This window comes from Ictalurus punctatus, chromosome 15, assembly GCF_001660625.3.
Source record: "Ictalurus punctatus breed USDA103 chromosome 15, Coco_2.0, whole genome shotgun sequence".
NCBI lineage: Eukaryota > Metazoa > Chordata > Actinopteri > Siluriformes > Ictaluridae > Ictalurus > Ictalurus punctatus.
In genome coordinates this window covers 14,035,227-14,046,758 of record NC_030430.2, presented here as the reverse complement: position 1 = coordinate 14,046,758, position 11,532 = coordinate 14,035,227, and the positions used below count along the sequence as shown (strand labels likewise).

General features: G+C 40.6%; 2 protein-coding genes across 18 annotated transcripts in view; both read left to right on the top strand.

Annotated features, from left to right (window-relative positions):
• Positions 1 to 126: 126 nt before the first annotated feature.
• Positions 127 to 8,164, top strand: trim101 (tripartite motif containing 101). Of its 5 annotated transcripts, none has more exons than XR_008397997.1 (12): positions 127 to 562; positions 2,829 to 2,962; positions 3,065 to 3,239; positions 3,789 to 3,884; positions 4,043 to 4,276; positions 4,374 to 4,396; positions 4,478 to 4,602; positions 4,706 to 4,971; positions 5,096 to 5,494; positions 5,790 to 5,902; positions 7,242 to 7,365; positions 7,515 to 8,164. XR_008397997.1 is itself a non-coding variant. In XM_017487637.3 (11 exons), the coding sequence occupies exons 1-10, from the start codon at positions 398 to 400 to the stop codon at positions 5,874 to 5,876; spliced, it is 1,719 nt and encodes a 572-aa protein (XP_017343126.1). In that variant the 5' UTR covers positions 130 to 397; the 3' UTR covers positions 5,877 to 5,902; positions 7,515 to 8,164. The 5 variants fall into 5 exon arrangements, 2 of the variants coding, with proteins under 2 accessions (XP_017343126.1, XP_047016248.1); XR_008397996.1 differs by having other exon boundaries at positions 130 to 562; positions 2,814 to 2,962; XM_017487637.3 differs by lacking the exon at positions 7,242 to 7,365 and having other exon boundaries at positions 130 to 562; positions 2,814 to 2,962.
• A 1,922-nt stretch (positions 8,165 to 10,086) lies between these two features.
• tpd52l2b (tpd52 like 2b) overlaps positions 10,087 to 11,532 on the top strand; it is a 21,822-nt gene continuing 20,376 nt past the window's right edge. For 4 of the 13 annotated variants that reach the window (XM_017487684.3, XM_017487683.3, XM_017487682.3 and 1 more), the window contains exon 1: positions 10,087 to 10,341. In XM_017487684.3, the coding sequence (XP_017343173.1) occupies positions 10,323 to 10,341 (19 nt within the window). In that variant the 5' untranslated portion in view covers positions 10,087 to 10,322. The remainder of the gene's footprint in view (positions 10,342 to 11,532) is intronic. The other 9 variants (XM_017487692.3, XM_017487691.3, XM_047160305.2 and 6 more) reach the window with 5 other exon arrangements.

Genomic DNA, 11,532 nt, shown 5'->3' with positions numbered 1-11,532 from the left:
CTGTGGTAGAAACACATACTCATCTATCCACTTCATTTCCATGTTTTAAAAGCATGTTGTTGCATTTATCTGCTGTGTACCTGATATGGACATGACTCGCCAACACTGAGGTATGTGGGAAGGAGGGATTGCCAGCCAGTAACCAGACACCTCTACACAAACACACACACACACACGCATTGAACTTGGTGGTCTTGGCATATCTATTCTGTGCTAACAGTACATGGGAGCACCCAGGCTGAGCAACAGAGGGACTAAAATCAAAGCAGAGGAAGAAATCCAGGGCAAATTACAAGCATATAAAAGTTAAACTGAGGATGGTTGAACAAGATCCTTGAAGAGACGTAAACATTCTCTTGAATTTGTTGTTGAAGTGCCTCAGTGGTGGGACACAGTCATGTCTCTTCCACTGGACCTGAGCTCCTTCCACAAGGATGCTTCACTGGGCACGCTGGAGAAACAACTCATCTGCCCCATCTGCCTAGAGGTCTTTACCAAACCCGTGGTCATACTGCCATGCCAGCACAACCTCTGCCGCAAATGTGCTAATGAACTTTACCAGGTAAGTTCAGTTTTTCTTGGTTGTTATAGGGGAATTATTTACCCAACACTAATCTCCTACATTTAGGGTCAGTAGTACAGTGGTACCTCATTGGTTAAGGATTGGGCTGCTGCTTGGAAGGTTGTGCGTTCAAATCCCAGCACCACCATGCTATCACTGTTGGGTCCTTAAGGAAGGACCATAATCCTTTAACTGCTTAGTTGGATCCTGTATCAGCTGATAAAAGTGTCAGCCAAATCAGTAAATATGTAAATGTAAACAGCTAAGGAGGGTCACTTCATTATTTATCACACAGAGTTATTAGTACATTGCCTCTCTGAATAAGTGCACTCTGTCTGCTTGCTTTGCCAGCTGATCATAAGACCACAGGATATTAAGAGCACCAATGTGCATGCAAAAACAAAATGCACTAGCTCTATAGCATATGTAAGATTTAAGGTTGTGTACACAAAATCAAAACAGCTGACAGTCATGTCAGTATGCAAATCCTAGACAGGTGTGTGCACTACAAATACCTAAATATAGCCCTATATTTTCTGCCTTTGAGACAATGAACAAAATGAATACTCTGATATGCAGTAACTGTGAAGGCTGTGAGCGTCTGTATCTTTTGTAACTTCTGTATCTTTGCACCTGCATTCTTATCCTATACTACTTATTTTTTTGGATTATGTGTAATTTCATGAGTTGAACAACTGAGGGGTGCTGGCACAATAGGTATTCTACATTTAGGGGCTCAGGTGGTAGAGCAGGTTGTTCACTAATCACAGGGTTGGCGGTTTGATCCCCAGCCCACATGCCTGCAGATGCTGAAGTGTCCTTTTCCAAGACGCTGAACCCCAAGTTGCTCCCAATGGCAAACTACCGGCTTGCATGGTAGCTTTGTTGCCATTGGTGTGTGTGTGTGTGTGTGTGTGTGTGTGTGTGTGTGTGTGTATGAATGATTGAATAAGAAACAGTGTAAAGCACTTTGTAGAACTTGTCTAGGTTAAAAGGTACTATATAAGTGCAGTACCATTTTATTCGATAAGGGTTCACAATTTTTTTTACAGCCACGTACACACACACACACACCACCACCACCACCACCAGTACAGATTTATTTTACATACAAAACCCAACTATTCAAATACTATATCCAGCACTCATTATTTAAATAAATAATGTACAAAAAATATTTTTATTCCACTCATAAAACACATTTTTATTGAACTTTAATTAGGTCCAAGTTGACATAATTAATATTCTACTTGTTTTTCAGTTATTGATGTTTGGACTAAACCCATTTAGTTCAAGTCCAGTCAAACTGGCAAATAACAAAAAAAACTCAATAATTAATGTCCTAAATTTGATAATAGTGAGTTACAGTTTCCGCTACAAACAAACAATAAATAAATAAATAAATCGCGGACCTCCTGGCACTGCTTCACAGGCCCCAATTTAAGACCCAGTGTTAAAAGAAAGAAAAAGCACATGATGACACTGCAGGAAAATAATCCCTGTCAAATCTGCCAAATCTGTGTATTTATATGCAATAATACTTTATAAGATCAAGCTGATTTATTCCTCAAACACAAACTATAATCACTGGATTATTCCTGGGAAATCTGAACAAACCCCACACTGTTACTGGACTGCCACTGGGCACCTCTGCCCAGAGCCGGGACTCTGATTTCCATTTGACCCATATGTCTCAGCTGCTGAAGCCTTTTAAAGAGTGTAACTATTTAAGGCCACTGTGTCCATCTCACTCTCTTGCTCTCACTCCCTCCACCTGTGTATCCTCTACCTCAGAGGAATAAATACAGCAACTGCAAATCATTTGTCTTTATCTGGACTTGCTACCGGTACCAGTAAGACACAGTTGTTTACAGAAGTTCGTTATTTTTTTCGATGTCAGTGATGTGCTTGAAATGGAGAATGGACACGAGGGGATTTTTTTTTTACAAAGTTGTGTACTTCACTTAGTAACAGAACCTAATTAAGAAGTAGCTGATGGTCAAGGGTAAGAATTCCCCCGTCTTGGGTCAGAGGCCACGTGTCTCCAAAGTGGTGAAAAGAACGTCTTGAAGTACAAGCCAGAATTAGTTCTAATGGGCGGTCATGACAGGCAATACACTAAAGCATACCATGATAATGGAGCTGTTATGTTGACTCACAGCAACTATGGCGCAAAGCAGCAGTAAGAGCCTGTGAGAAGTTCTTTAAAGATTAATCATAAAAGAACATAATACTGAGTAAAAGATTGCAGCCTTCTCTGTTCCAGGTTGGGATTGGAGGTCGATTCCGGTGTCCATCCTGTCGACATGAAGTTGTTTTGGACCGTCATGGCGTTTATGGGCTCCAGAGAAACCTTCTAGTGGAAAATATCATTGATGTCTACAAGCAAGCATCTGCCAGGTTTAGATCATTTTCTTTTTCATTTTGTCAAAGTTTATTAATTGGTGAAATTATTATATTACAAGACTGACTGAGTTTTACACTTATTCAGAGTGTCTCTAGTTGTAGGCCTCCACCAAAACCACTGGCACAAATGAACTGTGAAGAACATGAAGGGGAGAAGCTGAACATTTACTGCATCACCTGTCAGATCCCCACGTGTTCACTCTGTAAAGTGTTTGGAGCACATAAGTCCTGTCAGGTGGCTCCTGTCTCTGATGTATATCAGCAGCAAAAGGTAAGACTGACAGTGTATTTGTGCCTGTGTATATATACTGTGTAGATACTACATATATATTGTATACACAAACAATATAGACAAAAGTATGTGGACACCTCCACCCTTGGCCACTGATGTTTAAAATGGCCTGCATGCAATTGGTTTTCCAATTCAACCTAAAGGTTTTCAGTGGAGTTGAGGTCAGGTCAGTGACACTCAAGTTCTTCCACACCAACCTTGGCAAACCATGTTTTTATGGAGCTCGCTTTGTGCACAAGGGCAATGTTATGCTGGAACAGGTTTGGGTCTCTTAGTTCCAGTAAAGGGAAATTCTACATGCTACAAAGACATTCTAGAAAATTATGTGCTTCAAAATTTGTGACAGCGGGTAGGGGAACGACCACATATGGGTGTGATGGTCGGGTGTCCAGGTGTACTTTTGGCCATATAGTGAATACTAAAAAAAGATCTTGCTAATGTTAAAGAGATTGTGTTGCAAATGTATCTAGCCTCAAACACCAAGGAAAGACACAGTTGAAGTAATTGTACCCGGTTTTCATTTTATAGACCGAACTCAGTGATGGGATTGGATCCCTGGTTGCCACTAATGAGCGCATCCAAGCTTGCATAAATGATCTGGAGGAGATTTGTAGGAGTGTTGAGGTTTGGTTGGATTTTAATGCAATGCAGTGACCTCATTTGAACCTTAAGACCCTAAAGCATCTGATATCTTACATACAGTTCATTATGTAATTTCATTTCTTACATGCAAATGACATAATAATGCTTAGTATGACTAAAATATATGTACACGCCAACAGGAAAATAGCAGAAACCAAAAGCAGATACTGTGTGAGAAGTTTGACCGTATGAGTGGTATCCTGGAAGAAAGGCGTAAGATTATGTTACAGCGAATCACATATGAGGAGGATGAAAAGAGAAGCTGGGCTCAAAGCTTGGTACAAACCTACAGTGAGCAAGTTGACATAAACTCAAAGTTGGTGCAGAGTGCCTTGAACGCCATGGAAGAGCCAGAGATGGCTGCATTTCTTCAGGTACTCCAAGCATATATCTGTATTCTGTGGAATGTCTACTAGATTAGATTTTTGCTGTGTTGCTTTTTAAATCTAGTATGTTTTTGCTTTCTTGCAGACCTCAAAAAACCTTATTGAACAGTAAGTTTCTGCATTTTCATTACAATTTGGCGCACTATGTTGCATTTTCCACTAATAAAAACCGACTCCTTTACCTTATAGGGTCAGCGAGGCAACTAAATCTGCTCCAGTAGAGACCTTACAGCCTGGATATGAAACCATGGATCACTATAAGGTTGATTTTAATGCTGAGGAGAGGGCTCTCTACCAGCTAGACTTCATCAAACGTGAGTCATGAGTGATCAATATGTGTATGCATATCTAGGCAAACAATCCAGTTATACTATTCTCAGAAAATGCAGACTGTTACAGTTGCTGATTATTATGCAGCTGAAGAGGAAGTTGAAGAGCCTCCAGAAGAACCAGAACCAGAACCAGAGTCAGAAGTGTTACCAGAACCTGAACCTGAGCCTGAAACTGAACCAGTGTACAGTCTGGTAGAGAACTCTGAACCAGACAATGAACTAAAGTTAGAAAACTATGAGATAAAGGATGTTTTATCTGAGACAAAGGAAGAAAACCAGGCAATAGTAGAGGGAGGTTCAGCAAGACGAAAAGATGTCATATGTGAGAAAGGTGGACTGAATACGCAGCAGGTATAGTAAAGCTCTTTGTGTCCCATCATAAATCTATTTTAATGTCAAAATAAAAGCAAAAGGTGGCATAGGATTGATCTATTCTATTGTTACTATATTGTTACTCCCCTATCCCCCCTATAAGGACCAGACAGAGTTAGGGTGTGAGGGGCATGGTTCAGGAATCCACTGCTTAACTTCAGAAGCAGGTGAGGAGACTAAGCTCTACCCCACTTGGTATAGACCCAACAACTGGCCAATGCTTAGTCAAAGCCAAGCAACACCTATTGATGCCTTGGGGGATCTTGACCATATACCCAAACTCATGAGTGAACCCTCAGGTCAGTTCCAGCAGACAGAGACACCTCTGTCCATGTGGACGGGCAGCAGCCTTATGCCTCTATCTAATGAGAACCGGGCCCAGCTTGTAAGAGGCACGCTAGAGAGCACCCAACCATATATGTTGGAGGTTGAGAAGAATATTTGTTGTGAGTTGGTCAGTGGGCCAGCCAACAAGGATAGCGTGACTTCTATATCTCCACAGGTTAGTCCATTTTCAGAAGATTATGAGCACTATATCACCATCACTACTCCATCATTCACTTGTGATCTTGTTGGTCTTCTTCCCCAAGTGATTCCTGCATCATGGCCATCAATAATTGTCTTTTGTTTTTTGTAATATAAGACATATGCTTATATAATTGCTTATATGCTCATCTGAAGATTCTTGTGGTAGCACTGTCTACATTAGCTTTGGTGTCCAACCCCATTAGACACATAATTGTTATTTTCCACACCAGTGTCTGCTTCTCTCCATTTTCATTTCCATCTCTTCTCAGGCCATCATCCATATATTTTACGTCCTGGCCTTTCTGGTCATCCTCCAGAGAGTATGGGGAAACATTCGGTGCTTTTTTTTCATATAGCACTGCTGGAGAATTACAGATTTCAGGTACTTGCTTATTAACACATGTAGCTAAGCATTAACACATGTATAAGCACTAATATAGATTATGAATGTTTTAATAGCAATAGAGTTGGCTGTACACTTCCTTGAGTGACAACATTCAGGAATATCCATTATGTGTCTCCCACTAAAAAGCTTTATTGAATGAATGTGATATAAAATGGTCAAAAGCACTCAGTATGCATTGCATGTTGCTCTTAGATACTCAATTTAGTATTGGTAGGACTCAGCTATGATAGCTTTGATAATTAGCGTCATATGTATACAATAATTGAAGCTTATGGTAGATTAATGGCTAGCTAGCAAACTTCATACTATGCTTGCATATTAGGTAACATCAAGACCATTTGGTGGAGGTTTCTAATCAATAGCTTGATTAGAAACTAATCAAGACCGAGCAAAATCGGTCATGCTCTTTGATGTTACTCCCTATCAATCAGGGTGACATTAGCCAATCATGGGCATCTGTGAGTTCATGTACTGTATGTATAAGAAGGTAGTTATCACTTTTTTGCTAACTGTGACATACAATATATGTGCAAAAGTATGTGGACACCTGACCATCACACCCACATGTAGGCCTTCTCCAAACTGTTGCCACAAAGTTGGAAGCACACAATTCACTAGAATGTCTCTGTATACTGTAGCTTTGCAATTTCCCTACACTGAAACTAAAGGGCCCAAACATGCTCCAGCATGCCCCTGTGCACAAAGCGAGCTCCATAAAGACATCGTTTGACAAGGTTGGTGTGGAAGAACTCAAGTAGCCCGCATATAGCACTGACTTCAACCCCACTGAACACCTTTGGGATGAACTGGAATGCCGACTGTGTGCCAGGTCTTCTTGCCCATCCTCACTAATGCTCTAGTGGCAGAATGGGCAGAAATTTCCACAGCCACATTCCAAAACCAAGCCTTCCCAGAAGAGTTGACGCTGTTATAGCAGCAAAAGGGGCAGACCAATTTTGGAACAGGATGTTCAAGAAGCACATATGGGTATGATGGTCATGTGTCATACTTTTGACCATACAGTGTAGCCTGAGCAGCAGTTTGAAAAAGATGCAGTTCCTTCATGTGTCTTGAATGTGTCATGTGCTAGCCTTCACCCTCTTCAACTGTTACTTGTCATGTGATGGGGAGAGCTAGTTAGTGGGTGGGAACTGCCAAATGACAAATTTTTGAGAAAATGGGGTTAAAAAAAAGAAAAGAAAGGAAATCTACATAGATTTATCATTCAAACAAATGCACAACAGTCTACTAAAAGATAAATAAACATTTATTTTAGCGTAAGTACTCAGTGTGTGTTCCCGCTCTCGTTTTCCAGGGTGAACCCTGCTCAATGGGAGCCCAGGACAACAGAGAGATGGAGCAGAGCACTGATACAAGCTTTCACGCCTACTCTGATGCCCCCTTGTGGTAGAGAGACAGGCATACAAACAGTTAGTCAGGTGGGTAGTCCCAAATGTTTATCTTCAAGGCCGTGTAGCGTTATTGCTTAGACGTCATAAGTGAAAATGTGGGCTAACAATGTTTTCTATTTGCTCAAATTTGTGCTATATGTCTGTAAATATGTCTGCTCTATGTTGGTCTTTGACAGACTGCAGCTGCAGATCACTCAGGGGTGGGAGCCAGCTCTCCTGCTGTTACAAGTGACTCGGCTCGCATCAGCTTCTCCTTCTCCTGGCTGAATCCACTTGCCAAGAAGAAGTGAATGCTCCTCTCAGAGAGACGCCTTCAGGTCCACAAGCCATTGTCTCCAGTTGGCCAACACATTCAGGCTTTATCTCAGGGCAAATTGAATGTTGTCCAATAGGTCCACCTACCACTCCTGTTGTAATTTGTAAAAGATGTGAGCACAAGCTATAAGTACATAACCGATAGGTTCCAAATATTTGCTTTTATTTGCTTCACATAGCTTGGATTATTAGAAACTATATGGATACATATTATAAAATATCTGCCTGAGACAGAGGTTTGCTAAAAGAATTTCATGTGTGAAATGTGGTGGTTACAAGAAAGTGTTTAGATATATTTCTGTAAGTTTTTTTGGTTGTGACTTGAGAAGGTTGAAGTCATATTGTAGTGCAGCATTAAAGTGGTACTGATGGCATGGATGTGAAAATGTTACATTAGTAAAAACGTGGCAATATTTGTTTGTTGGGCTATTTATGTAGCTGTTTTCAATATCTACTACAGGTCCCATTGACATTAAGCAATACTTAAAAAATAAAACACTGAGAACTTCCACTTTTACTTTACTTTTTACAAGACAGTAGACAATAAAATGTCTTTAACTACACATATATATTGAAATTCAAATCAAGTAAGCCTAGTAAGAGAGCAAAAGAAAAATAGTTATTATTGCATATAACCATGTCATTTAAATACAATCTTATTGTTATACTATACTATACTATGTAGTTATACTACAGTTATTCTACAAATATAATCAATGTTGTATATTAAATAGAAAGGGAGGATCAGAGATTAAATTAAAATTAAATGAGACAAAAGTGTGTGATCTTCACAAATCAGGCAATGGCTATAAAAATAGCACCATGTCAGAAAGAAAAATAAAATAGCCATATGAACTTTTTTTGTATTAACCTAAAGTGCTTTTTTAAAATAAGTTTCTAAAAAAAAATGTTATTACACAATAAAAAAAAGTTTTCTAATTAGCAAATAGTATTAGTATTTTAAAATGTTTATATAGCATTTTGGAGGAAAAAACAAAAACAAACAATCAACAAGATACATTAGAACCACCTTCCTAATCTTGTGTAGGTCCCCCTTGTGCTGCCAAAACATCTCTGACCCGATAAGGCATGAACTCCACAAGACCTCTGAAGGTGTGCTGTGGTATCTTGCACCAAGATGTTAGCAGTAGATCCTTTAAGTCCTGTGAGTTGTGAGGTGGGGCCTCCATGAATCGGACTTGTTTGACCAGCACATCCCACAGATGCTCAATCGGATTGAGATCTGGGGAATTTGGAGGCCAAGTCAACACCTTGAACTCTTCGTCATGTTCCTCAAACCATTTCTGAACAATTTCTGCAGTGTGGCAGGGCACATTATCCTGCTGAAAGAGGCCATTGCCATTAGGGAATACCGTTGTCATGAAGGGGTGTACTTGGTCTGCAACGATGTTAAGGTAGGTGGTAGGTGTCAAAGTAACATCCACATGAATGCCAGACCCCAAAGTTTCCCAGCAGAACATTGCCCAGAGCATCACGCTTCCTCCGCCAGCTTGCCTGCTTTCCATAGTGCATCCTGGTGCCATCTCTTCCCCATTTAAGCGACGCACACACACCCGGCCGTCCACATGATGTAAAAGAAAACATGATTCATTAGACCAGGCCACCTTCTTCCATTGCTCCATGGTCCAGTTCTGATGCTCGCGTGCCCATTGTAGGCGCTTTCGGCGGTGGACAGGGGTCAGCATGGGCACTCTGACAGGTCTACGTCTATGCAGCCCCATACGCAGCAAGCTGCGATGCACTGTGTGTTCTGACACCTTTCTATCATATCCAGCATTAACACTTTCAGCAATTTGTGCTACAGTAGCTCTTCTGTCGGATTGAACCAGACGTGCTAGCCTTCGCTCCCCACGTGCATCAATGAGCCTTGGGCGCCCATGACCCTGTCGCCGGTTCACCGGTTGTCCTTCTTTGGACCACTTTTGGTAAGTACTAACCACTGCATACCGGGAACACCCCACAAGACCTGCAGTTTTGGAGATGCTCTGACCCAGTCGTCTAGCCATTACAATTTGGCCCTTGTCAAAGTCGCTCAGATCCTTACACTTACCCATTTTTCCTGCTCCCAACACCTCAAGTTCGAGAACTGACTGTTCACTTGCTGCCTAATATATCCCACCCCTTGACAGGTGCCACTGTAATTAGATATTCAATGTTCTTCACTTCACCTGTCAGTGGATTTAAAGCTATGTCTGGTCGGTATGTGTGTGTGTGTGTGTGTGTATATATATATATATATATATATATATATATATATATATATATATATATATATATATATATATATATATATATATATATAATACTATTGTGTTCCTCTATGCAAGTGTATTTGTGCAAAATATATAGGCATATACACGTGTTTGTTTTGGGGAAAACGGGACGCCCTAACGTCATCAGTGTGCGCCGGAACATAGTGAACATAACGGCCCTGAGTGTAGGCATCAGGCTGAGCTGGCTGCTTACGGCTGCTGCTAGTGGTGAATTTTGTTAGTGAATGCTGTCGACGCAAGTGTAGTAGTTCTTCGATTAGACACACACACACACACACATATATATATTTATTTTTTTAAATACAATACTCTATCGACGAGTAATTGTCTAAACTCTTTTAACGAGCACAATCTCCTTGTTTTTGTTTCGACGCCATGGATTCCGCCAGTCAAGGTAAACAGAATCAAAACAATCGCTTGTGCTATATTGTCTGTGTTAGATATTACTGTGGTCTGGAGCGCTTTGCATTTTTTTCTCAACTAGCTAATGTATCATTTTAGTGTTTGATTTTCATGATTTTCTTCTTCTAATATGCAGTGTCCGAGTATGAAGGGAAGGACAGGACAGGACAGAGTAGGCTAGACTATCGGGTTACTCCACAGATAGCCTGAATATAAAAAGCCCCCCTGCGTGCTAGGAAAAATGATCCTTACCTGGGGTGCACTGTTTAAAATACACAAAATACAAATAATTATATCCATTTAACATCACCAGAAAATGGTGTCTGGGCGACTGCATTTCAGGTTGGGTTGTTTTGCATGTATTTGCTGTCAGTACTTAGTCAATAAAAGTAAGCCAGAGTAGTAGATCTGCCTTCCCTTTAGATTAGACACTACTGCATTATACAGTATGCTGTCATTTAGTGGATGCCTTTTTGGTTTGTAGTTTTAACTGCGTTAGGGTTTGCACAGGGTGTGGCAAGTAATCGATCCTTTGCTGCCAATCATTTTCTAGCTAGTGCACGTGCTGTATTTGTGCCAACTAAAAAACATCTTCTTAAAGCTGTGTTTCTTTCTAACCATCAACATCGAAAGCCCAAAACTAAAGCATGCATGAAAAAAATAAATAAATAAGTGTGTAAGATATCTCAGAGTGAGATCTATGGTGTTTGTGTACTGATTACAAAAAAAAATCAGGGATGGGCGATATCTTTTTTTTTTTTTTTGCGATATACCGGTAAAAATGCTAAGCATTAGGCTTCCCGTGATAATACGGATAAAGCCTAGTTGATGACGTATTTCTGTGTGCGACCGTGTGCGACCCATTTGTAGCTCACGTGCAGAGCGGAAACAAGTACGGCGGAAGGTGGACGTGAAGACGAGGAGGAGTTTATCGCTAAGCGAGGAGTTACCTCTGCAATCTGGAACTGGTTTGGTTGCAGAAAATCAGTTTTACTTTTAGATCAGTGTTTGTTTCTGAGGCTCTGAAGACTGCATGCAGCCGGCCTATATTTATATCGTCATGGATATCGTTATCGCAATAAATACCAGAAAAAATCGTGATCTATTTTTAAGTCCATATCACCTGTCCCTACTGAGAGTGTGTCGAAGGCTTACAGGCTGTCATTGAGGACTGAATGGACGC

Bases quoted from the DNA above. Each gene is read 5' to 3' on its own strand.
- trim101 (XM_017487637.3), top strand. From the start codon at position 398: ATGTCTCTTCCACTGGACCTGAGCTCCTTCCACAAGGATGCTTCACTG. The intron at 563-2,813 runs GTAAGTTCAGTT...AAAAGATTGCAG, and splicing joins GTGCTAATGAACTTTACCAG to CCTTCTCTGTTCCAGGTTGG. The intron at 3,240-3,788 runs GTAAGACTGACA...TTCATTTTATAG, and splicing joins ATGTATATCAGCAGCAAAAG to ACCGAACTCAGTGATGGGAT.